Source organism: Puntigrus tetrazona, chromosome 7 (genome assembly GCF_018831695.1).
Source record: "Puntigrus tetrazona isolate hp1 chromosome 7, ASM1883169v1, whole genome shotgun sequence".
Taxonomy (NCBI): domain Eukaryota; kingdom Metazoa; phylum Chordata; class Actinopteri; order Cypriniformes; family Cyprinidae; genus Puntigrus; species Puntigrus tetrazona.
This window is the reverse complement of record NC_056705.1, coordinates 38099768-38126644: the sequence shown is the minus strand read 5'-3', so window position 1 is coordinate 38126644 and position 26877 is coordinate 38099768. Positions and strand designations below refer to the sequence as shown.

Below are 26877 nucleotides of genomic sequence, written 5' to 3'. Positions count from 1 at the left end.
TTTTTAAGAACATTGGTAACAAACGGTTTTTGGGTCCAGCTGATGTCCGTAATATCGACCAGTCACCAGTATTATTCAAAATAACTTTATTGTGTTCAGAAGAAGACAGAAATACACGAGGGCGAGTAAACGATAACAGAATTAGATTTTGTTTCGGTGTAGACTATCCCTTTAAACACAAAACATTGCAATAACTTATTAAAGGATAATATTCATTCTATCTGAGATCAGCGATGGTACAATGCGATGATAATCAAACTACTTAAAAGTGCTTCACATGATCTGGTTTGTTTGCACGGGGTTATTTCCCGTCAGTTTGTTCTATTATGGCTCTAAATGTGTATTTATGGAGAAATAAGTCAAGTATTATGAAAGAATAACAAGCGTTCTTCCTTTCAGGGAAAGTTTCATCATGTATAATAATAAGCATTTGGCGCCCTCTGGTGAACATTTTTCCACATGTCTTGGTATCTAATTTCTATAAACTAATTCGAGTTTGTCAGTTTAGTTTCTTTAAAAAAAAAATTATAATTCACTTTTTTATATGATTTGTTTAAGAGATACCTGGTTATCACCAAAAAAAAAAATAAATAAAATACACACACACACACACACACACACATATATATATATATATATATATATATATATATATATATATATATATATATATATATATATATATATATATATATATATATATATATATATATACACACACACACACACACACACACACACATATATATATATATATATATATATATATATATATATATATATATATATATATATATATATATATATATATATATATATATATTCATGAGCATAAATTGCAAAATATGCATTAAAAAAATAGATGAAAGAAACAAGCATAGACTGACTGAAGTTTTTTCTTTGCAACAATTTTCACTTAGACATTGCTAGTAAATTTCACAAATAATTACAAAGAAACGGCAAGTAATACACTAAATTAAATGTGAATTTAATTTAAGTACAAAAACTAATATAAAGTATTTTCTTGTAAAATCTACTCCAACATTGCGCTTTATTTACAACAACAAAAACGAAATAATTTTAACAGTGTATGATGATAACAAATGATAACCCCATTTAAGGCCTAGAGAAAGTCTCTGATGATATATTCAAAAAAAAAAAAAAATCATGCAACCCTTTTTCTACATGGCAGACCAGCCCTCATGTGTTTGACATCTGGTATCTGATTGAACCATGAACCCATGAGAGTTGTTGAACTGTAATGTTTATGCACGCGCCCTGCCATGTCACCATCCAATAAATTAGACAATCATTTACCTGTGATCTCCATACAAAATATTTATATACTGCTTGGAGACCGTTTATTGTGTTAATTTTTCACTCGCATTACATTTTTTAACACTGTTCGATTTCAACACTATTATTAAGCATTATCCCACTCGATCTACGTAAAATATAATGACTCCTTGTCCTCAGTTTTATGTGTTTATTAGCAGAGGTCGTAAGTAGCTATTCATGTCTTTTTAACTGAGGACCTTTACACATGTGGTTAAAGGCACGTGTGGACGGTCGGCATGGCGAGACTGTTGGACATTTCTCTTGGCATGTCTGCTGCTTGTCCATGTGTGAAGACATCGGGCCCGGTGTGTGTGGGGAGCAGGGGATCGTCGGACAAAGCTGCTGCATACAAAAGGTCAGGATGACATTTATAACGCAATACGCACCTAATGAAGCGGCAAAGCAATACTGAATTGAATGTGCTTCGAAACTATGCACCATTGGGAAAAGTGCGACACAGATACAAGGCGGTTTGTTTGTGCTACGTAATTAATAAATGAAAATCTCAAAATGCTGACTCGATACATAAACAGCTGAATTGCGAGATTATTTGAGATATATTGGGAACTTATTTATTCTGTGGAGGAAACAGAAAAGAAATTATAAGAAAAAAAGAGAAGATAGAGTCAAGATAGAAGTAAAAAAAAAGTCAAGATAGAAGTAAATTCAGATATTTGCAAAAAAATGAACTGAGGTATAAAAAGTCGGATAAAAAGTTTTAGTTTTATTTATTTATTTGATTATTTATTTATTTTGGTGGAAAGCAAGCCACATATTTCATGCAAGCGCTGCAAAAACCCAGAAAATCAATTAGGATGGGACGCATGATATCTTATATGAATTAGCAGCCAGATAATAATAATAATAATAATAATAATGCTCTTGCTTTCGTCTAAGGCATCAGAAACAGGCAATATCTTTAACACACAATACTATATTATACTACCGTCTATCAGCCCAACTCTACTCTGCAAGAGACGTAGAATGAAACACGCACTTCTGAATTAAAAAGATTGCAAAATGTAGTCCAGTAATCTTTTGTTTTATCTATTTGTTTACAGCATTGACCGCTTGGGAGAAGCTCCCGTTCGCTGCTTTCATTTGCATGGAAAACAGCAGCATGGATATGGTATTAGATATTTGGGGTGAACTATCCCTTTAAACTCTGTAGGAGCGACTACTCACAGGAGGGTACAGGAAGGATCACGGATGTGAAGTTAGGCATCGGGATGTGCTCCGTCAGTATGCCTCTGGAGAGGACGGACTCTGTAGCTGCGGTGAATATAAGCGGCTCAGGATTCGGCTCTACAGAAAGGGGGGAAAAAAAAGTTACTGTTTTATTCAGTCTCCAACCTGTTTAACTGCAGGTAAGTCATAAAGAGCCCCCATTCCCTCAGAGAACTAATGGTGGGTCTTATCTAAAGCCTGAAAGCTTAGACTGAGACAGATGGACTCTGGACTGTGATCTTCTGTGGAATCTTAACCAGCTCTTAGTTCAGTGGAGTTTAGAAAGTCTACAGTATGTGTCCGGACCAGCAATGCTCATCTAAAACCAAGAGTTTATATACTGATCCTAAATCAGCAGTATATGGCAACACGGAGGAGCATTTTATAGTTCGGGAGAGTTTATTGAATTTTCAGCTATCTTAGGCTTTCTCTGTCTCGTATGTTCCTCCTAAAATTCCTTGTGAGAAATAAACAGAGGAGAGATTGTGACATACACTATGAATAAAGCACTGATTAATTGGCAACATTTTTTAAGGTTAGTGGTCGCCATCAATTTATTTTAGCTGCATTTAATTAAACGAATTTTGTTGAGTAACTTTCAACATTTTTTTTTTAAATGTAACTAAAATAAATTGTAAATAACGAACCTTTTTTAGTGTATTAAAAAAAAATATTAAGCAAATAATATACTTAAAAAGAATATACATAAGTGCAGACTAACATATACAGTATTTTAATTTAACTTTAACTTAAGTAAAAGTAATTGCATAATTGCTTTTATATTGTCTTCTGTCAAAACGTGTGCGTCATGTATTTAAAAAATACTTGTAATTAAGCATTTGCACAGTAATTTTCATGTGATATGTTAGTCAAAATAACTGTACCTTTTTAAAGCACAACAAAGGATTATTATCACGATTTTTAAAAATATAATCATTTAAAAAATGTTTTAAATGAACTTGATTTGTTTAAAAGTGCATTGAGAAACAAGCGTGTTAGGAAAGAGATCTCTTTATTTAATTAATATCATATTATCCGCAAGCTAAGCAATTAAGTGCGTTTTTTGACAGCATTAGCATTAGTTCTTGATGAGATTTCTGAATATCTTGGCAGTCTGTGATATTGTTGAGATATTTTTTTACTGAAAACAGAGGAATTTCATGTAAAGTGCCATACTGTGGATTTTTTATAAATGACTTTTCATCGGTGTGTAACGCGGCTCTAAGTGAATGAAAGCATCCTGCAAAGTTTTCAATCTGAAAGTGCACCGTGTATAAAATTATTGTCTCTCACAAGCAAGCTTCGACTGTGAATCATTGAATCTTGACGTCAACAAGAAACATTAGCATATTGCCCACCCACTTGTTTTCGAATTGGTCTGAATAAAAATGTAAATTCATTCTTTACCACTAGATGCTGCTATCGTAGCACAAAGCAGCACTGCTTTATCAGGCATTACATTCATAATGAGATGAAAATGAGACCAATCGACCAATCACTGCGTAAAAGAGGGTTGTTGAGCAAATAAGCTAAAAATAAATGCTTATTGTAAGACAATGAAAGTGTTTTTGCATGCACATCAACCTTGTTGTTGCCAATCTCCCAAAATATGAACCTTTCGTTACCCATAATAGAATCACTTTAAGCTCGCAGACGAGTAATTGAGATCTCATTTGTGATTTTTAGATTTAGTTTTTCACCTGAGGCCGGCAGTGCTTCAGATCCTCGGTTCGCTTCTTCTCCCAGGAGCATCTCCATCAGCAGGCTGTCCACGTTGGCTTTGCCCAGGAGACGCATCAGCTGCAGCTGCTCCACCATCTGCCAGGCAACACTCTGGAGCGTGGTCAGCAACAACAGCAGCTCCCCGAAGCGGCCTCGCTGCTCGCTCGTGGCCTCATCGAGCAGCACCTGGGCCTGGAATCGCAGGCGGCGCACGGCCTGAGAGCAATGCAGTCCAACACAGTCTGAAACAAAGTGAGACCACTGAGACGTGTGCATCGAGATCAGCTGAGACTGCGTTCGTCATTTAGCGCGTGGACTGGATAATGGAGACTAGTAGGTGCACGTCTGTCTGTGTATTCCAATAAGCAACCGGCAGATCATTAAACTCGTTGGACAAACGGCTTTAAATGATTTTGGGGGAAAAATTCCACATCAAGAATTGAATGCAAGTCTAGTTCTTTGGTTTTTATACATTTTATACATTTATTAAAATTTCCCATACACTGTAAAAAGATTTGGGAATTGGAGGATGTTAAAAAAAAAAAAAAATTTAAGACTTTTGTATTTTTAGATTTAGTTAAACTTACCATCAGTTTTGGAGTGAAATGGTTTCAGCGCCATAAAAAAATGCTTATTAAGGCTTTTGTAAGCATATTACAAAAGAGGGTGGATATTAACACATACTGTATAAAATAGCAATAAAAAAGTGTATTTTGTTTAAACAAAAAAATGGCCAAAATATATTTGTAATATAGCTAAAAATATGTATAAATATATTTTAAAAGAGGATAAATATTTACACAGGTAACACATACTGTATAAAATAGCAATAAAAAGTGCATTTTGTTTAAACAAAAATATATCCAAAATATATTTGTAAAATTGCTAAAAATATGTATAAATATATTTTAAATGTATAAATATATTTGATTAAGATAGAAGTATATAAATATATTATATATATTATAATATAATATTGAAATATATGTAGTTTCTAAAAGTCAAAACTAGATTTATAATGATTTAATTGTTTAATTTTTTTTTATGTGCAAGGCAGATGTGCAATGCAGCTATATTTGTTGTATATAAACATTAAAAAGAAGAAACAAGAGGCAAACCAGTAATATTTCATACTTTAGCTTTTATAGACTGAGGCGCACGGGTAAAAAAATGACCTCTGCTGAAACCAAAATAAATGAAACAAAGCAAATCTCACTGACCAACCTGGCTCCACTCTTATAATCAGACCTCCAGGCCAACAGTAGGAAAGTCTATAACTCAACAATCCTCACCAGCACGCCCCAGATATTAATAGATCCCCGTAAAACATCACGAAACCGAGAAATACAGTACAAGCAAAGAGTGCCAGGAACAAGTGCAGACGCTCCTGGCGCAGACAGCGTTTGACTGGGAACACAGCAATGATCCCTGACTAACCTGGGGCGAAGAAGACAATGGTTTTGAGACAGACAAATTCGGTGTCTGTGATGTTCAGCTCTTTCAGAGGCCTCACCAGCTCCTCCAGGATACGAGTGGCTACTTTAGACATCTCCTGCTCGGTTCCTCGAACAGGAATGATGAAGTCATTTCCTGCACAAACACGGTATAATAATACATGCTAACATTAAGGTTGTTACTTTTGAGTGAGCTCTGCAACTTAAAACTCTGCAACTTAAACAAGTATTTGCGTAATATTTATATCATTTTTTAATTGAATAGGTACTGGTTAGACATTTTAGAACATTTGTACAGTGACGATAAAGTGAACAAGACGCCAAACAGGACACGAACATGTTCTATGACCTTCGAAACGTGTCTCACAAACTTAAGTGTTTTTATAATTCATCTAAAGTATGCAGTAATATGTGAGACATGCAAAATGCGGTGCAAACAGGAACGGCCCGTTTTCAAACGACCCCAACCCAGCCGCCCGCTCACCCAGCAGTATGATGTCATTGTAGGGAAGTGACCGTCGTGCCACCCCTAAGATGAGGTGCTCAGCGGAGTGGGCTCTTAAGAGGGCCACCTGCACGCACACACACACACACACACATCAACACATCAAGTGACAGCTCTTAATCAAACACACGCGGTCAAGGCAGGCCTACCCTGTCATCCACAGAGAGCTCACAGAACTCAGGGATGCGCTTGGCCCACTCCACGAGGAGAAGTAGCTGCTGTTTCATGGATTCACACACGTCTCCCACGCCGGCGATCTTCTTGGTGTTGATGTCCCTCATGGGATTCTGGTTCTGCGGATGGCACAGTGACTCTAGCTTAATACAAACAGCTCAATTACAGGCACGTTTGCGTTCATGTATTTCCCAGAGGCCTTTGGTCAAAGCAGAGAAGCATAAGTTTGTCTCAGTATTTGCGGTATGCAATGGCTAGAAAGCTAGAATAGGACGCGAGCTAGGTTTTCTGTGTTTTGGTTTGCGAGTGCGTTGTGGAGCGTGCTTTCTGCCGCTTCTTAAAAGTTAGAATGGTTTCAGCTCTTTGGAGGTTGGCAGCTCTTTCCACCGGAGAGAAGCAGGGAAGGTGAAGGTCGAGGTGAAGAAACACCAAGCTGAAGATAAAAGTGGGCCGGCTTGAAGATATTTTTTCTAACATGAGTCGAGCTCAAGAAGCAAAATGCATGAGGCAAAGCTTTGGGGCCGATGCTTTTGGTATTATCCAAGACTGTAAGGTTCTTCAAAGATACCGTATATCAGATACATCTTGACAATAAATATTTAAATTTTTCAATTGTTTCATCTTATTTTAATGCGTGTTTTGTCTTACTTTAACCCTTGGGCAGTTACCAAATCTTACATTCAATATTTGAAACCTTTTTCTCTATCAATAAGGTCTATGAAAAGGTCTATGACCAGTTCCAAAAGGAAATGTGTTACTGAAAGTAAAAAAGATAATAAATGGATTGAATCCAGCATTGAGTAACAATATAACACATTTATGAACTATTGTTTTGCAGGCTTGTCATTTCTGCCTCCCCAAAAATCAATCCACCAGCTATTTTGTAGAAAAGACATGGTCAAAATGGCCTGAACACAAATAAAGGGTTAAACCAATTGAAAGAGTTCTGAGGTCAAATGCCCCCTAACTGTTGTCTTGCATTAAATCGTTGCTTAGGATTTACACTGTTTACTCTTAAAGTGTATTGTGTAAGAAAAGGGTATTGATACCTGATGAGTGCAAGCCTCCGCCTGCATCAGCACGTCAATGGTGAGAGTCCCGACGCCTTGACCTTCTCTACGGCAGCTGATACGATCACGCTCGTTCTGAACAGCTAAGACACACAAACAAAGAGAAAAATAAAACCTGACTGATAACAGATCAACCTGTTTCATGATACAAAACAGACGGGGGCCCCAGGCAAATATAGGAATGGGGCCCTATGCGTTTGCACACATTTACCTAAATCAACTTTGTTCCTTTTTTTGTTGTGGTGCTCCATAGGTGTTTCATGATGGGATTATTTCAGTTTAGCAGACACTTTCATGTAGACCACAAAATAGAAATTGAGATTTTATAGTCTTATAGTTAAAGTTTAGGCTAAGAATCGTACATCAGAGTCATTCATTTATCGTTTCCTCTGATTTTAGGCATTTTAGGTTTAGGTGTAGAGTTAGGGTCAAGACTACATTTTTGGATTAAAATGTTGTTCCAGGGTCAACAAAATACGTGTATTTTTATCATAAACACACAAACATATGACATATAGTTAGAAAATATTTATATGATATATAAATATTGTATATACATGAATGTGTGTGTATATATACATACACACACACACACACACACAACTTTTATTTTGGATGCAATTAATCACAATTAATCATTTGAAAGCTATATATATATATATATATATATATATATATATATATATATATATATATATATATATATATATATATATATATATATATATATATTTTTTTTTTTTTTTTTACCATGTGCAAAGTATAAAATTATAATTATTACCACATATACATATAAGATTCATTTATTTAATTATGTACTGAATTGCAGTTTCACCACTCCAAAGGTGAAACTACTAGCACATATAAATACATGACACTAAGTTTAAATAGAAAGCAATTTTTTAGTTTACCATACACGCTTGTCAGTACAATTTCATTATATTTCAAAGACAATAGAATAAGTCACTAAATTATATATATTTACAAAATGCTACTTACGTATCTGTAATATAATAAAATTTAGTCTATAATAATATTTTCATTTAATTGCCACTAAAATACAATGAAGTGCTTTAAAACTTTACATTCGGCTCACAATTATTCATTTGTAAATATTGTTTTTAGTATATTATCTATGTAATATGTATTTTTTAAAGTATGCCAATTTACAAGCAGTGCATTTATACAGTTAGCTATATATTTTTTGTTCAATATCAGCTTGAAAAACAGCCCTGCCTAACACAGAAAGAGCTTGAAGTGGAAATAAGTAGAATATATTTTATGTGGACTCAACTGAAACATGTAACTTGCAACATTTTCAACCAAATTAATGTAATGCAGCTTTGTACTGACTGTTAGAGACTCGCTTTTAGAGACTGATAAAGCTACAGGTGTATTCTACTAAAAGAAAAAAACACACATTTATCACTTTGGAAAGACACTGATAGTCACTCAGCATTACTGTATTACACGGACACAGCCTCATCCCACTGAAAGCTCAAGCTCTGTTCTACAGACAGGAAGGACACTGTGAAACCCAGCAATATTTGACAAGACGTCTTAGACCCATGGCTCAGAACAATATCCTCATAAAGTTTTAATCAATTGCCCGGATACTTTTATATTGTTTCTTTACTTTTCAGCTTGAGAGTATATTGAAATTTATATGATGGTTTTGGGAATTGCCTCTATTGTAATAGTTTGGGTTCACCCACTTGTTCAATATCTGTAATTCAGACAGAGATGCAGGCATTCATAAGTATTGGGATAAGTCCAATAACTCGGTGAGTTTATAGGCAGGCCTAGTGCAGATCCGTGACCTTGAAGAGACTCTAAACTCTGCATCATAAACTCAAATGAAATGGACTCAGGCTTTTACCTTCTTTCCTCATGCCGGCTCTGAAGCACTTTCGAAGCCTGCAGTAGCGACATTGGTTTCTTTTGTCTTTGTCCACCACACACTGCCGGCTGAACCTTCACACGCAGACACACAAAGCACATGGGCGGCTGTAATTCTCACGTCTGAAGAGATCCAATGAAACACCTCAGGTCGTGCTCTTACACGTCCTGATGAAGGTGGTCACAGATCACAGATGATTTTTTTTATAGCACACAGACATTGCGATCATTTATAGATGGGCTTCCGACACATTTCTGGGCTGTGATGTTGTAAAAGATCGTATAGCCTATACAAATGTATATGACGGCATGCGAAACGCTAATTATTAATTTCATCAAATATTTCATAACTTAAAATTCTATGAACTTAATATAAAATTGAAATACGCTAACTGTATTTTGTGTTAAACTAAATTATATTTAGTGTATGATACAATGCAGGTAACTCTTTCTTTCTAATTATTATTATTTTATTCATGTTTTGAATTTATTTTCAGCTTTTATCCTAATTTAATTTTTTTATTTTTCAAGTTATTTATTAGTAAATGTGCTTTTCTCATTTCTATTCGTTTTTTAATGTTTAGGTTCATTTTTCCCTCAGTGTTAGTATTTATTTATTTATTTGTTAATTTTAGTCTTTCATCTTGTTGCCATTTCACCTGATTCTGTGCTTGATTTTAACGTTTAATGTTTTGTGTTTCTTTCTACTTTATGTTATTTCAGCTATATTTAAATCAAAATGCATATTTTGTTTAACGACAACAACCCCGATTTCTTGTATGTCCTGATCCCGAAGAGCTTCGTTATCTGGACCAGGTGTGTTTTTACAAAAATGCCTTGAAAGAAAACATCGCAGGTGCGTGTCTTGACGCAGAACAATGACACTGGCATATTTTAAGATGCATTTTAGTCTGGGACTAGCTTAAGCCTTGTCTGTGGAACCGGGGGTATGCGTGTTGAGCCCAAAGTGGATAGATGTGAGCTCTCACCTGCATGTGTAGGCATGGTTCTTGCGCACGCTGCGTCTGAAGAAGCCCTTGCAGCCATCGCAGCTGGACGCGCCGTAGTGTTTCCCTGTAGCTCTGTCTGCGCAGATAGCACAGAGATTGACGCCGCTCTGCTGCGGCACAGCCACCGGCACTGACGCAGGCACGTGTCCTGGAATTAGTGGCTCTTCATTGGAAAAAGAATGGACATCTGTAGCATCGTTTTGACAAGGACAGCAGAGAATCAGTGAAAACGGCAATATTGCGAAATATTATTGATATCTGTTTTCTGTTGGAATATACGCTCTTAAAAAAAGAAAGCGTTTCGTGATGCTTTTGAAGAACCGTTTTGTTTAAATGGTTCCAAAGAACATGGTTCCTATAACATCTGAAGGACCTTTCTGTTTGAAGTGGCAAAATAAGGTTCTTCACATTATAAAATGGTAAGAAAGAGATGGTTCTTTGACTGAATGGTTCTTTGTGGAACCAGAAATGGTTCTTCTAAGGCATCACTGGGAAATAAATTTGGAAGCAGCTTTATTTTTAAGATTGTATGTTAAAATGTAATTTATTCCTGTGATGCAAAGCTGTAACATTATTACTCCAGCCTTCAGCGTCACACAATCCTCCAGAAATCAATCTAATAAACTGATTTGTTGCTCAAAAAAGCAAAAAAAAAAAACAACCCAGTTGTGCTGCTTAATGTTTTTGAGGAAATTGTGTTAATTTTTTAGTACGCTTTAAGGAATAGAACAATCAAAAGAACATCTTAACAAAAAAATTAATGTTGCAACATAAAAGTCTTTACTTTCACTTTTGAATTTAAACTATCTGAGTTTAATTACTCTTTGCTTTCATTTAGTTTTTTTTTTTTTCCCAGTAGCAATCATTACCATCATTAAGGCATTTCAACTTTTAACAATCACTTTTGGCCATAATCCTTAATCCACAATCCATAATAATTATTTTTAATTGAAATAATTGTTGTAATATAGATATAGTTGTTCTATCACATCAAAATTTCACTCGCAAACTAAATGTCTTTGATCTGTGCATATTTCTCTCCTGATTCAGACTTTTCTTTTTTCATTGGGGAAAGCAATATTATAGAGCTGGAGGCAATGAAGGTGGTTTTCGCTTCAAAAGAAGTCAACTTGTGTGTATTGCTTATTGTGATCTTTTAATCGGCTCTCATTCCGACGGCACCCATTCGCTGCGGAGGATCCGTCGATGAGCAAGCAGCGTAATGCCATTCCAATGAAGCTGTAAAATCTACATCTCGGATTGTGTTTCATGTAAAATACAACCGAAAAAAAAAAAAGAAATGCTAATAATTGTCAATCCCCCTGTTGAAGATACCTGACGTAATCATTGCAATTCCGACTCGGCGGAGGAAACGTGTCCAATCACCCAGTGGATTATCCGCCCGGCGACGGAGTGTCTGTACTTATTACTTTGTGAAAGTGAAACTCCATTTAATTAAACAGGTCAGTGAAAAGACTCAGTCTACTGCTATTTCCCAGGTAATTTCGCAGTGTTAGCTAAAACTTAATTCAATTCCCTCATGTGTTGCATTAAATTGCGCTCAGAATTTGATTGCCACCCGTATGCATCCCAAGCCAGCGAACGCCACATCTTCACTTAGACCACGCAGGAATAAAGCCTAATGTATGCAAATAATACACTCAGCACTTTAAAGCCACTCAGAGAGGTAATATGCTCTAACATACAGAACGCCTCTGGGTTCAAAGGGCAGTTATATTATATTAAGAGTCTACAATGCTTCTGGCACCCACGCATGTGTGCTTTGGTAAGATGGATCCAGTATGTCTGAATCAGCAGTGCTTCTAATGATTAAAGAAAATGAGATTATAATGGGAAGCAGGAATAGGTTGAAGTGGTGCGCATAGGCTTTCGAAAAGTCCTCTTATGACCAGACAGTAATTGAAATAGCAGCATCTCATGCTATAGGAACTAATGTCATTGCGAAGTTACCTTTTAGTGCCCTGCTCTTTGAGCAAATGGCCTAAACACTCAAGTATGGAAGAGTTTAAAAACGAGAGCGGTTAAACACATGCTCTGCTTGGCTCGCGTCGCAGTTCTCCATGTTCGTTGGCAGCAGACATGCATACAAACGCTGACAGACCGCCTTTAAACATTTATCTTTGTGTTTATGTTTTAACTCAACCGTGCATGTAGTGTATATGCAACTCAAATGCAAAATCAATCATATTCAAACAAGCCTCCCCTGCCGAAAAGACCAACTTTGCTGGTCAACAGCATAAATTGTGTTTTGGAAGCTGGGCTGGAGAATGGGATGCTCTGTGGGACCGTTAACTAGGTCAGTGAAGTTACACTTGTTTTTTGTTTTATCTGTCCATTTATCTCCATTTCAATACAAAAATGTCAGGGTGAGGCAGATGTCTCGATACCATAATGAGGGAAATTAATCAACGAGGAATGAAAAGAATGAGGACAAATGATCTTCTTCTAACATACGTGCAGTACAATTACACACACATTAGCAAAGATTTTTTTTTTTTTGCGTTAAAATATATTGTTTATTCATGTTAGTTAATGCATGTGAAAAAATCTGAATTTAAAATGTGCTTAATATTTCATTTTGCTGACGATATCAAAGTCAAACTGTGCACAGGATAAATTATGAAACAGAAAACGATACAAATATTTTTAAAAAATGATTTCGACCTTTATGTCAAGGCAAGAGTAGATCAGGTATTAAAAGGCTATGTGATGAAAAAAAGCACATACACACACACACACACACATACTGTGTATATATATATATATATATATATATATATATATATATATATATATATATATATATATATATATATGGGCTCATTAAATATTTAAAAGGTTTCTTCTTTCCTTTTGCATTGAAATACTTAATGTACAAGTTAGTACCTCAACTACATTAACCAGATTCATTAGAAAGATTGTGCTGTTTTACATGGATAAGGTTCATGAGCACTAACCAGCGCTAATTTAATTTTGTTTGGCAAGTTTGGCAAGGTTTTTTTACAGCTATAAATAAATTTGTATTATTTCTTGAATACTGCTTGGTTTAGAATATTTGAGAACATTTAAAAGCATGGTTCCATCAAATGGAATCATTCTCAAAAAAACATTTAAAGCAGTTTTTTTTTCGCAGAATCTTCAAGTACGGAACAACATCGATCGAGGCCCATCTTCAGATATCATTATTGTCCGTTTGCGTCAATAACTGGGTAATGAGTCAGTAGAGCAAAGGTTAGACGTACCTGTTTGTACGGGGAGAACACGTAGACCGTCAAACTCCAGCATGGTGAATGTAGGATCCAGGGTTATTCCATAGTCTGTGGCACTCAGGTCGAGTGAAGTCCCAGAGATCTTCATGGTAAAGTCGGGGATTCGGCCTGTATGTGAGAATCAACAGCACACCTTAAAGCTCACCAGCGTTTCGCTCAACGGCCTGTCGAGTCCATCCGAGCTTGTAAACATATCAGTGCATTCTTGGATCTTCTACCCTTCCTTCCCAAACAACGGACTTCAAATGATGGATTCACGTAGAGACCGTTGTTCTGCCATACGCAATCAGGAGCTATACTTTTTCGCTGAGGATACAGTAATTAACGTCCAAGACTCATCAGAGCTAGACTGATTGCGAGACTGAGATTTTGCCAAATGTCTATGTGTTTGCTGTTCTCTTATCAGTGTAGAGGGAATCATAAAGGGGAGGGATCTGGACCAGGTAAACATGACTCAGTCTTCGGTAGGAAATAACATCATGCTCGTCTTTATTGTTCAGTAACACCAGCGTAGAGCTGCATCGTTGGCTGATTTGCTTTATTTCAGAGATGCGTGTTAAGGCCTGAAGCCATATCGCCGAGGCCTGCGGAAGATCGTCCGCTTGCAGACGTATAGCGTGAATTATATAAGACCGAGAGGTGTTTTGGTGGCTGGGTGCCCATCTTGTTTCTTCAGGATAACAGTCAGTAGCTTTTATTTTCAAACTTTGCCCTTTTGGTTATTTGCTATCGGGTCAGCGGTGCTATTGATCAAAGGCCGCATGATAACATGCTATTGCGTTACATTCCTTCTCTTTTGCCACATTCAAATTGTATCACATTTCAAGTCATACAATAAGATTAACTTGAGCCCCTTCAACAAAGAATTGCATTAGCTGTCAACTCAATCGATAAGAACGCCACTGACCGCCTTCTTAAAAGCTCGGTCAGTGAGTTTTTATGTTTATCTCTTATTCTTCTGAACAGCATTGGTGGTTTTAGACTTTATTCGTACATCTATCTGTCGGTCTTGTTTAATGGCTGCAGATGGTGTCGTCTGGAAAAACAAGGCCAAAGAGAAAATGTGCCCAAAATGAGTGACCCCTTGGATGCGGGGCAAGATCATCTGCACAGGAACTATAATATTTGTTCAATAATTCACCAATGAAGTTAACTTACAAGCGCTACTGAGATTTGAATGATATTAGAAGTCTTTCTCAGGCCATTATTCAGCTCGTTAACAAAAAAAAGATATTTAAAAGAGGGAACAAATAATGAAAAAAACCAAAAAACTAGTCGTTTTAATTTTTACAAATGATACAAAATTATATGTCAGATGCATGTTGTTTTTATAGAAGAAAAAGGTCATTCTTTGCTGTGATGGGATTTCCTCTGTGAGCACCGCTCCTTCTCTAAATGTCAGGCTAGGCTGTGTGTCAGACCTCCCCCAACACACGATAACACACACAGACCACGCTTTAGATGATTGATAGCGCGTAAAAATCTGTCAGTCATAGCACAGCTGAGCAGTGTGGCATGGTCCCCAAGAAAGTTATTCAAACTGAGTAAAAAATCAGCAGTTGGAAATTTGTAGGTTATTTGCATGACATTTTATTTTTTATTTTATTTTATTTTATTTTATTTTATTTTATTTTATTTTATTTTATTTTATTTTATTTTATTTTATTAAAAATATATATATATTATTTTTGCGGCCTTGTTTTTGCATGTGATCACTAGGTGGAGACAAAGTACAGAGTATGCATCAATACCTCACTTACATGTTTTTTTGAAGTGCACTCACAGAACAAACGCCACACCTCAAACCATATGCATCTTTTTATGGAGAAACAGCATGAAACACGTCTTACCATTACAAGAAGAGAACGTCTCTGGCAGATACCAAAGGTTCAGATCGCGGCGCAAGTGACTGAAAGAAGTGTCTCACCTGTCTTAAATCTGAACGCCTATACAGCCAGAGTAAGGCTCTGTCAGTGCACCAGAATTTACTCCTCACAGGTGTACTAGAGGCAGCTCTACCTGTCTGCGTGTGTGGACTGAAGAGTGATTGATGGGTGAGAGCGGCTGTATTTCAGACCCGGTGCCTGTGCAGTTTGGAAAGGTAAAGTGTGGAGAGCAGCAAAATTGGACTTGGCTGTTGCTCAGTGCTGTCACAACCTTGCCTGTAATGCGGCTAGGGCTATTAACCAAACATAAATAAATGAAGGCCCTGGTGCTTTGTGTCTTTTGTTTCGGTGGAGTCAAATCGTTTAAAAATATACTGTATGCGGGCATATTTAGTGCTGGGCGCAATTGACCGCAACGAATCACGTGCAAAATAAAATAAAATAAATAAAATAAAAATGTACATTTATTGACATGTATTACATTTATATAACATATTAAATATGTAAACATAACATATTTTTTTTTAAAAAAGAATTTTTTTGGGGATGTGATTAATTGCAATTAATCACAATGTATAATTATATATAGTAATATTATAAAATTCTGTGCAATCGATAACTATGCACACATGCACTAACACACATGCACAGATAATTATACATAAAGCTTAGATTTATGAAAATGACTATAAAAAGCAGAGCTAGAGGTAATCAGGCAGTAGAAAGTATGATTATGGAGAGATATCATATCCATGCTACAGATTTCATACAGATTTCTGCAAAAGCAGTAGCTGAAATAATGCACTGTATCATTACTGGGGCAGTTTCCTAATGGGAAAAATTTGTGCATAAAAATACATGACCAGGAGGTGTAGAATGAGAATTACTTTTTGATATAGAGGACGATGATGCATTGGACCATCTAGTCATTAAGTGCTGCACAATTGAATTATCAACAAAATTGAAGCACTCCAAATATTCACTTTATTAGTTAGTGCATCGAGACTTTTAGTTGAAGGGACATAATGCTTTTTGCGCTTTCCATTTGCTACCGTTTCAGTAATGAAGCTGCAGATTTTTCAGACTGATCGTGTTTTGAAGCTCTCTGATATCCACAGCAATCCCAATCACGAATGCTAGCACGTGCTTATCGGATGTTAGTAGAAGCGCATTAGAAGCCTGCAAACTTCACGCAAAAGGTCTCACGGACCTGTATGTTCCTCATTAGAAAAAAAGAAGACGTCTGTAGTTTAATTCCAAAAAACGGAGGGGGGGATAAAAAAAGCAGCAAAAACGGGTTATAAACACATGGCAGTTGTATGATTTAGTGGAGCAATAAAGAATAGAAAGGTGGCCATTCATCATGGGAGCAAGCTCACCAGGAGAGGACCTGTCATGGACACCGCCAAGTCCGGGAGGCGGTTCAGAGCGCGCACACACTCCAAAACCCGGCTCGGACCGATGGCTTTTCCAGACGTCTTCAGATGCAGACGAGCTCGCTGAGCGCTCAGCACTGTCCGCCATTTCTAAACGGACACGGGGGGGAGATTCCGGGCACATGGACAAAAGCCTAATACGGACAGCAGTGCAGAGCAAAGGCAGAAATATGCCCTGACCCGCGTGAAATCAGTGGACTGATGGGATGGCTCGATGTTCAAAGACATAACGTGTGATTGAAGTAATTACATTTGATTGCATGAGACTTTCAGCAGAGATTTTATAGAATGAACCATAAGTGCAGCCATAGATGATGTGCTGTAGCACTAAGTTCATAAGATCATTGGTAACTACTGGCATCAATTTGTCCTTATACACTCTTTAGCGTTTTGTACATTATTTTGTGAATAATATAATATAATATAATATAATATAATATAATATAATATAATATAATATAATATAAATTATTAATATTTAAAATAAAAATAAAATAAAATAAAATAATAATAATATAATATAAATTATTATATGTTGTTTTTAAAAGCAACAACACTAATAATAATAATAATAATTATTATTATTTATGCAAGAAAAAAACAAGTATTTATTATTAGAAATAATTTATTATCTAATATATAGATATACATAAAAATCTCTGTATGCTTAATCATCCTTACATCTTCTTTATATTATCCTATATATATATATATATATAAATTTATATATGCCTACTATTTACAGATTTTACTATATATGTACTATAATTATAAATACGTATTTTATTCAAATATGTCTCTTACAGTGCACGAGTAGAGCATGCATACAATAAAAAAGGTTTGCTGAACCTATTTTAAACGTAAAACAATACAGAATGCAGTTATCAACATAAAACAGCTTCATGTTGGATTTGAAGGCCATGACACGCCGTACACAGGCCGTGATCTAAATGGACGTGGTTGTGTGATTACACCCATATGCAGCAGACTAGCCTGCTTTAAAATGTGAGGTCAAAGTGTCACACACTCATACCGAAAATCGGTATGGCAGTAGTGTTCATTAACTCTTATAAACTTGAGTTCACTACATGTGGGTGGAACAAACTGCTGTCAGCGCAAGGTCATGAACGTTTCCCATGAAGATTCCAGCGGAGATCCCTAACTATTTCCTCTGTCGGAAACTGTAAAATTTATTTATTTTTTTTACATTTCATTTCTTTTTTTCCTCCCGTATCCCTCCGATGTGCCACTCGGCATGTTTTAACCATTCATTTCGTCTCGCCCACGAGACGTTGTGTTTTCTAAATACGGCTATTTGAGCTCGGCTCCATCTTCGTTCCATTTACGCCACCGTTTACATCAGCTCTCCCCTTCAGTCGTTCTTCGCGATTTAGCCGCTCTCCGAAACTTGAAAGCCGCTGTCGAAGAGAAATGTGGTTTAGATAGCAGTGCCTTGCTTTCAAGTTTTTGCAGAAAATGTGCAACACCTTGCGCTGACCGAGTATGTCCATAACTGCTAATAAAAGGAAAAACACATGCTGGCTCCTCTGAAGAATTATAAAAAAAAACGCCAGCCATTCGAGGCCTCTATGAAGCAGCTTTTAATTAAAACCACTTGTTCCCGAACTTGTACTTAATGTTTCCCATTAGTCATGTTTGAGGGATTACAGACAGCTCCAATGAAAGTCAAGGATTAAATGGAAAATGCAGATGTGCGAACAATGCAGCTTGTTTTATTGTGATCACTGTCGTTTAGTAAGGATAAAAAATTAACTGGGTTTGACAAGCTTTCCTAATTTCTTTCCAATTAATGTTGACTTTGCTTTTTGACTGGGTTGCTCGGGTCCGCGAGAGGGGCGACTGGGTTCAAGTTATTACCTCCACTTAACGAAAAAATTACGTTTTCTTATTTCTCTTTATTATATATGTTCAATTAGTTAAGGTTGCACCTTTTATAGACCCATTCTCATTTAAAACAAGACATTTCTTGATCATTTCACATGAAAGAAAAACGTATCACAACACACATTCTGCTGACTGTAACTTTACAACAAACTTTGTCGACATTTTATACACTAACGGTCTACTAATACTCTTTTAGTCTAATGAGAGTTAAATGACATGTAGTTGCAAGCTACTTGTAGTAGAATGAAAGTAGACTGTAAAATAAATTGTAACCAGATCAATGCTATTTGTAATTCCATTCAGTTTATTTAATTGAATGTTTATTTAATTTAATTAATTAAATCATTTTTAATTTTATTAAATTACATTTTTAAATAAAATAAAATAAAATAAAATAAAATAAAATAAAATAAAGTTAAATTAAATTTAGTTTCATTTAATTATTTTACAGCCTGGCCAATAGTACATATAACATATACAGCTGCAAAACATAGCAGTTTTAGCAAGACCTAATGACACATATAAGCCGTAAGCATTATGTATTTACAGCTTATGAATTCAATATATTCTGTATCCTAAAATAAAAAAATATAAAGATGTGCTTTTGTAATTTTCTTGAAAAATGTATTAGATTTTTAAAATCCCTTAAACCTACCGATATAGGAGTATAAAAATGTAAGGATGTAACAAACAGAAATATGCAGGAAATTACCAGCTTAGTAAACATTATAGTATTTATTTTAATTATTTATTTATTTATTTTACTCCTAAACCTAACCATAATAATTTCCTAAAAATACAGTATGTACAGTATGGCTCCAAAAAGAAGCTTTTGATGAACAGATTTTAAAAATTGTTTTCCCGAAGTGCTAAAACCCGACTGCTGGATGTTCACCGGACCTTCAGTGCCGCTAAAGAAACTATACGCTTAAAAGCGAAAGGAAATAGTTCTAAATTGTTCGCAGGGTCTCGAATTCCATTCCAACTCCATTCGCATTTGAGATGCTCGGTGACCTTTGGCTCCCGGGGTTTCCCTGTCGTGCGGATATCCCTGTTGCTCTGCAAATGTTTAAAGGGCAAGGTGAGTCTTGGAGGACGTCTCGGCCCCCGTCCATCATTACGCCAGTGCCCTTGGCTGGAGCATCATGTCCACACATGCTGAACTTGGCAGAGGATCAGTGAGTTGGAAGCACATGCCTGTACATTAATTATGCCTCTCACGTACCCACCACTGCGCTAGGTGTATGTCTTTAATTATATACCCCGAGTTTGACCTCTTAGCAATGGACTGCTTGTTTTCCTCTAAAGTTGTGAGCGGCTCCTCTGAGATCGGCAGAACGCGCGCGAAGCGATGCATCAACAGCGTGTTTTGCTGATTAAAATGCGGAGAGGTATTATTCGACATAAGCGCGTCGGGTGAACTCATCTCGGGAGTTTTTCTCAAAGGGAAAGTGAGTAGAATAAGTTGGAGATGAGCTGTAATTCATTTTTAGACTAGACTGTCTGCCGGGCACGGGGGAAAATACAAGTGATGCGTAACGGGTTACCGATATTATTATTATTATTATGAAACTTTACAGAGAAAACGACGGGCAATTTCATTGCACTGACGCTCGTAATTAATGTGTTGTTTGTGCTCTTTAACGCATCCCAACTCTGCGTTCACAACGGAGGCTGATTTGTGAGGCTAGAAGGAGAAAAGTGTGCGGATTTGGGGAACGAGGGGGGGATCTGCGAAGAGAAATGAATCTGCGCGACGGCCTCAGTACGAGGTATGAAAGTAATTATTTTTGCTTTTCAAGATTTGGGCATATTTATGGGGCATTACTGTAGAAGCGGGCTGTTTAATGTTATTTGCAGAGAGCACACATTGTTTTCATCAGGCGCATGAGAAGCGGAGGGCACGGCGGAGAAAGATGTGACCTCAGCGCTATAGTGTGCAGCTTGACTCATCCGATGGGGCCTCAACAGTTGTTATGCAAGCTACACGCAATTAATAATGGAAGCAGGTCTGAAAGCTGACAACTTCTTGAATCGCCGTTCGTCTGGGGCGTTTCGTGAGAGGCAGCTGTAGGCGTGAGCAAACCCCTGGGTTAGTATCGCTAACTAAAACTAAAACCGTAAAAAAAGTGAAAATAAATAAATAAATAAACACACACACACACACATATATATATATATATATATATATATATATATATATATATATATATATATATATATATATATATATATATATAAACAGCTTTAATTTTAGTTAACTTTAATTTTACTTGCCCATGCAGGCAATTTTTTTGCTCAAGGCAAAGTACTAAAATAATTAAAGATAAATAAACTAAAACAAGAAAAACAAAACATCATAAAATTATTATAGGCGTATTTATGCATAATTATAGACACACACACGCAACAAAATGTAATGAAATTTAAAACAGAGAGCATAAAATGAAATCCATAACTATGAAAACATTTTCTTTACTTGAAATAAAATAAATAAATAATTAAAACTTTTTATTTCAGCTATAGTTTCAGGTAAAGTTGTGAATAAATTAAAAAAACTACAACTTAAAAAACTTAATGAAGAAACATATATAAACATATTTATGTGTATATATATATATATATATATATATATATATATATATATATATATATATATATATATATATATATATATATATATATATATATATATATATATATATATATTGTAAGGAGGAGGCGGAAGCGATTGCGATTCCATTTATGGATGTTTTATTTGAAACACACACACAGATGAGGATGGTCGAAAACAAGCAAGGGTTGGCAACAGTAATATCAGTCCGAAGGCAAACATACACAAAGGGGTATCCGTGGGCAAAGTCGAAAGAAGGCAAAGGTCGATAACAAAGTTCAATAGAGTTCGGTTACCGTAAACAATAAGGGAGATCCGTGAAGTCGTGAGTCGATGAAGAAAGCAATGGTCATACACAATGATAAACAATAGGACAATGGATAAACGCTTGGTAAGGCAGACAGGCTGGCAATACTCGCCGCGAGAGCACCTGGTGCTCTACGGTTAAATAGCCCTAACCCGGAAGTAGCAGCAGAGGGCGCGGCTCGGGTCAGTACTCGGGAGGGCCTCTGCTGGCTGGATGTTACAGAACTCCCCCCTCAGGAGCGACTCCTGGAGCTTTTCGTGGACGTCCTCGTGGGCGCCCCTGTGGTTGTGGTTGGTCCTGGACAGAATCTCGTGGTTGGTCTCGTGGTTGTTCTCGTGGCCGTGGTTGGTCCTGGGCAGAATCTCGTGGTTGGATTCGTGGCGCCCCGTGGTCGTGGTTGGTTCTGGGCAGAATCTCGTGGTTGGTCTCGAGGTTGTCCTCGTGGCCGTGGTTGGTCCTGGGCAGAATCTCGTGGTTGGATGCGTGGGCGCCCCGGGTCGTGGTGCTGGACGATCGGGTCTGGCTCTGTGGAACTCCTCAATAAGGGATGGATCCAAAATGTCCTGAGCGGCTACCCAGGATCTCTCCTCTGGTCCATAACCCTCCCAGTCCACCAGGTACTGAGCCGACCCCTCGTCTCCGCGAGTCCAGTAGTTCGCTCACTTGATATGCGGGATTCCCGTCAATCTCAAGTGGCGGCGGTGGTTCTGGGGCTTCATGGCCAGGGTCAGCTCCCGGGTGGACCGGTTTGAGGAGGATACATGAAAGGATGGAGATATACGATAATTAGTAGGCAGCTCCAGTTGATATGTGACATCATTTACTTGTTTTATTATCTTGAATGGTCCTACATACCTTGGGCTTAGCTTCTTACTGGGCAGCCGATCTTGATGTCCTCGTCGAGAGCCAGACCCTTTGTCCAGGTTGATATGGGGATGTGGGCGTCTGTGGCGGTTAGCTTGGGTCTCTTGATACCTGATCGCTCTTTGTAGTCTCACATGAGCACTATCCCACACCCTCTCACTCCTACGAATCCAATCATCAACGGCTGGGACATTGGATGGTTCTCCTGACCACGGGAACATGGGCGGCTGATACCCGAGGACACATTGGAATGGGGTCATACCAGTAGCCAATTTGACTAGTGAGTTTTGAGCATACTCGGCCCATGGTAAAAACTCTGACCATCTGTGTTGTTCTCTGTGGCAATAGGTCCGCAGGTACCTCCCGATCTCCTGATTAAGTCTCTCGACCTGTCCATTAGCCTGTGGGTGGTAACCTGAGGTAAGGCTCACATTAATGTCGAGCTGTTTACAGAAGGCCCTCCATACTTGGGAAGTAAATTGAGTACCTCTATCACTCACTATGTCCTCGGGTAATCCGTAGATTCTGAAGACGTGCTCGAACAGGGGCGAGGGCAGTTTCCATGGCGGTGGGGAGGTTCTTCATGGGAACTAATCGACATGACTTAGAAAATCTATCAATAATGACTAAAATGACTGTGAAACCGTTAGACAATGGTAAATCTGTGACAAAGTCAATGGATAGATTAGACCATGGTCGCTGAGGGATGGGCAGAGGCTTGAGCAAACCGGCAGGCAATTCTCTGGGGTCTTGCATTGTGCACATACCTGGCATGCCTTGACATAGTTCGTCACATCCCGAGATATTGACGGCCACCAAAAGCGTTCTTCACTAACTGTAGTGTTCTGTTGATGCCTGGATGACCTGAACTTAGTGAAGTGTGTACCCATTGGAGGATGCGTTGGCGTATTGTTTGATGGTACGTAATGTTTACCAGGAGGACATTGAGGGGTGCTGGTTCATGTTGTAATTCCCTCTGCAGCTCCTCCATTATATCCCAGGACACTGGAGCCAGGATCACCGTGGGTGGCAGAATATTATCCGGGATTCCCTCCTTCTGAGGTGCGTCATATCTTCGTGACAGTGCGCCAGCCTTACTGTTCTTGGAACCTGGACGATAGGTGACAGTGAATTGAAAACGAGTAAAAAATAGTGACCATCTTGCCTGTCTGGGGTTCAGTCTTTTAGCTCCCTTGATATACTCCAGGTTCTTGTGGTCCGTGATGACTTGGAACGGGTGCACTGCTCCTTCCAGCCAGTGTCTCCACTCCTCAATGGCGCTTTCATGGATAATAGCTCCTTGTTTCCCACGTCATAATTTCTCTCAGCTGCTGTCAGTTTCCTGGAAAAGTAAGCACATGGGTAAAGTTTCCTGGTTGACCGTGGACGCTGGGAGAGAACAGCTCCAATTCGCAGTCCGATGCATCCACTTCCACGATAAACGGTAGCTCAGGATCAGGATGTTTGAGAATAGGGGCTGTGGTGAAACGTTCCTTAAGGTTGGAGAACGCCCTAATTGCTCCCTCATTCCATCTCAATTTGGACGGCTTTCCCTTTAAGAGAGAGGTTAGTGGTGCAGCAACAGTGCTATAGTTCCGGATAAAGCGCCGGTAGAAATTTGCAAACCCTAGAAACCGTTGGAGCTCCTTGATCGTAGTGGGTTGAGGCCACTCCGTAACTGCTTTAACCTTGTCATCGTCCATCCTCACTCCCTGGTGGCTGATTTCGTAACCTAGAAACAGAGTTTGTGACACATGAAACTCACATTTCTCCTCCTTAACATACAATCTGTGCTTCAGTAACCTGGATAGAACCTCCTTGACATGTCCAATGTGATCTGCCTCATTCTTTGAGTAAATGAGGATGTCGTCAATATAAGCCACCACGTATTTGTTTAGGATGTCCTTGAAGATTTCATTGATGAAGGACTGGAATACAGCGGAGCATTAGCTAGCCCATACGGCATAACAAGATATTCGTAGTGCCCTCTAGTCGTCATGAAAGCAGTCTTCCACTCGTCTCCCTCCTTGATCCTTATCAGGTTATAGGCACTCCGGAGGTCTAACTTAGTATACATCCTTGCCTCGCGAAGTTGTTCAAGAGCTGATGGAACTAAAGGTAGGGGATATCGAAACTTGACAGTGACGTTATTTAGGCCTCGATAATCGATGCATGGGCGCAGGCCTCCATCCTTCTTTCCTACAAAGAAGAATCCCGCTGCTGCAGGTGATGTGGAGGGTCTAATGAACCCAAAGCTAAGAGCCTCATTAATATATTCCTCCATAGCCTGGCTTTCAGTTAATGACAATGGGTATACCTTACTTTTGGGTGGCATGGCGTTAGGTAGGAGGTCAATCGCACAGTCCCATGGTCGGTGAGGTGGTAATTCTGTTGCCCGTGATTTGCTAAACACCTCTGACAGTTGCCTGTAGCATGCTGGTATCTTGATTCTCCTCTGATTTTCCGGACTCTCTATACTGGTAGTGAGGCAGTTCCTTTGAGATACAGCGAAGCATCTGTTAATACACATGTGAGACCATTGCGTTAACTCACCTCTACCCCAGGATATAGTTGGGTCGTGTAACCGAAAGCCAGGGGAACCGAGGATTGCTTCATACTTGGATGAATCAACAATATAGAACGTAATGGTTTCTTTGTGGAACATGCCAACCTGGAGAGTAAGAGACTTGGTTCTGTGAGAAATGCCTCCTCCGATGTCCTCGTCATTAATGGTCTTGATCCTTAAAACAGATTCACAAGGTTGAGAAGGAATGTGATATTTGGCGACTACCTCACGACTGATGATGTTCAAGGCGCCCGAGTCAACCATTGCTGTCAACATAACCTTTACATTGTTTAGACCGAGCATGATAGGTAACATGAGAGCCTTGTTGCTGAGTACGTGAAAATGATTCATATTTACCCGGTTTGTAGTGGTGGGTCTGCGAGGACAGTCAACCTGATAATGTTTCCCTTCTCCACAGTAAAAGCATAGTTGAAGACGACGCCGGCGTTCGCGTTCTTCCATAGAGACACGTTGGGAGTTTACTTGCATGGGTTCCGGTTTCTCCATTAACTCGTGTCGTATTTGATTCTTTTCCTGGTTCGTGACCATAGACGGCGCTTTACGTTGCGGTGCCTGGCGCTTAAGATTATCAATACGGATTGTTAAATTGACGAGATCGGAAAAAGATAAATCCTCACCTCTACACGCCAATTCCGTCTGTAAATCTGCCGTGAGACTCCGTTTGAAAGTCGCCTTGAGTGCGACATCATTCCAGCCGCTTTGAGCAGCGAGCGTCCTGAACTCAATAGCATAATCAGCGGCTGTGCGTTTACCCTGGGACAGATCCATTAACTGGGTTGAGATATCCTTGCCCCTGCAGGATATTCAAACACCTCTCTTAGCATCTGTAAGAAATAGTTAGCAGATGTCTTGATGTGGGGATCTGTATCCCAAACTGCAGTCGCCCAGTCGATCGCTCTTCCCGTCAGTAGCGTCATAATAAATGCACACTTGACTTCTTCATTGTTGAATCTACCCTGCTGAAACTCCAAATACAGCCTGACCTGGCGAATGAAACCCTTGCACCGTTCAGCAGAACCGTCAAACTTTTCGGGTAAGGCAAGGTTTACTGTAGAAAACGTAGTAGGGGTAGATCCTGAATGTACCGGGTGAGGTGTTCGTTCACCGACTGCAGTTGATCCAATCGGGACTGGTAACCTTTCAATAGCTCCTCCTGGTATGCCATCAATTGTTGCATGTGTGTCACCTCCGCTGGAGTCTGGTCAGGCGAAGTATTCTGTAAGGAGGAGGCGGAAGCCGATTGCGATTCCATTTGCGGATGTTTTATTTGAAACACACACACAGATGAGGATGGTCGAAAACAAGCAAGGGTTGGCAACAGTAATATCAGTCGGAAGGCAAACATACACAAAGGGGTATCCGTGGGCAAAGTCGAAAGAAGGCAAAGGTCGATAACAAAGTTCAATAGAGTTCGGTTACCGTAAACAATAAGGGAGATCCGTGAAGTCGTGAGTCGATGAAGAAAGCAATGGTCATACACAATGATAAACAATAGGACAATGGATAAACGCTTGGTAAGGCAGACAGGCTGGCAATGCCGCGTAGAGAGCACCTGGTGCTCTACGGTTAAATAGCCCTAACCCGGAAGT

At 38.4% G+C, this 26877-nt stretch overlaps 1 protein-coding gene across 4 annotated transcripts; it reads right to left on the bottom strand.

The window, feature by feature from the left end:
• Positions 1-883: 883 nt before the first annotated feature.
• Positions 884-14083, bottom strand: hnf4b (hepatic nuclear factor 4, beta). 4 transcript variants are annotated; one of them, XM_043245163.1, is made up of 10 exons: positions 13663-14083; positions 10379-10586; positions 9370-9464; positions 7470-7573; positions 6396-6539; positions 6226-6313; positions 5725-5877; positions 4266-4529; positions 2524-2643; positions 884-1677 (listed from the first exon to the last, which is right to left on the bottom strand). In XM_043245163.1, exons 1-10 carry the CDS (start codon positions 13775-13777, stop codon positions 1550-1552), a joined length of 1419 nt encoding a protein of 472 aa, XP_043101098.1. In that variant the 5' UTR covers positions 13778-14083; the 3' UTR covers positions 884-1549. The 4 variants fall into 4 exon arrangements, with proteins under 4 accessions (XP_043101098.1, XP_043101100.1, XP_043101097.1 ...); XM_043245165.1 differs by having other exon boundaries at positions 10379-10562; positions 13663-14082; XM_043245162.1 differs by having other exon boundaries at positions 884-1680; positions 13663-14081.
• Between the last annotated feature and the right edge of the window lie 12794 nt (positions 14084-26877).

Excerpts from the sequence above, each read along its gene's own strand:
- hnf4b (XM_043245162.1), bottom strand. The coding sequence starts at position 13,777 with ATGAAGATCTCTGGGACTTCACTCGACCTGAGTGCCACAGACTATGGA. Across the intron at positions 9,465-10,378 it reads AACCATGCCTACACATGCAG|GTTCAGCCGGCAGTGTGTGG; the intron begins GTGAGAGCTCAC and ends CTGCGTGTGAAG. Across the intron at positions 4,530-5,724 it reads CATTGTCTTCTTCGCCCCAG|ACTGTGTTGGACTGCATTGC; the intron begins GTTAGTCAGGGA and ends ACTTTGTTTCAG.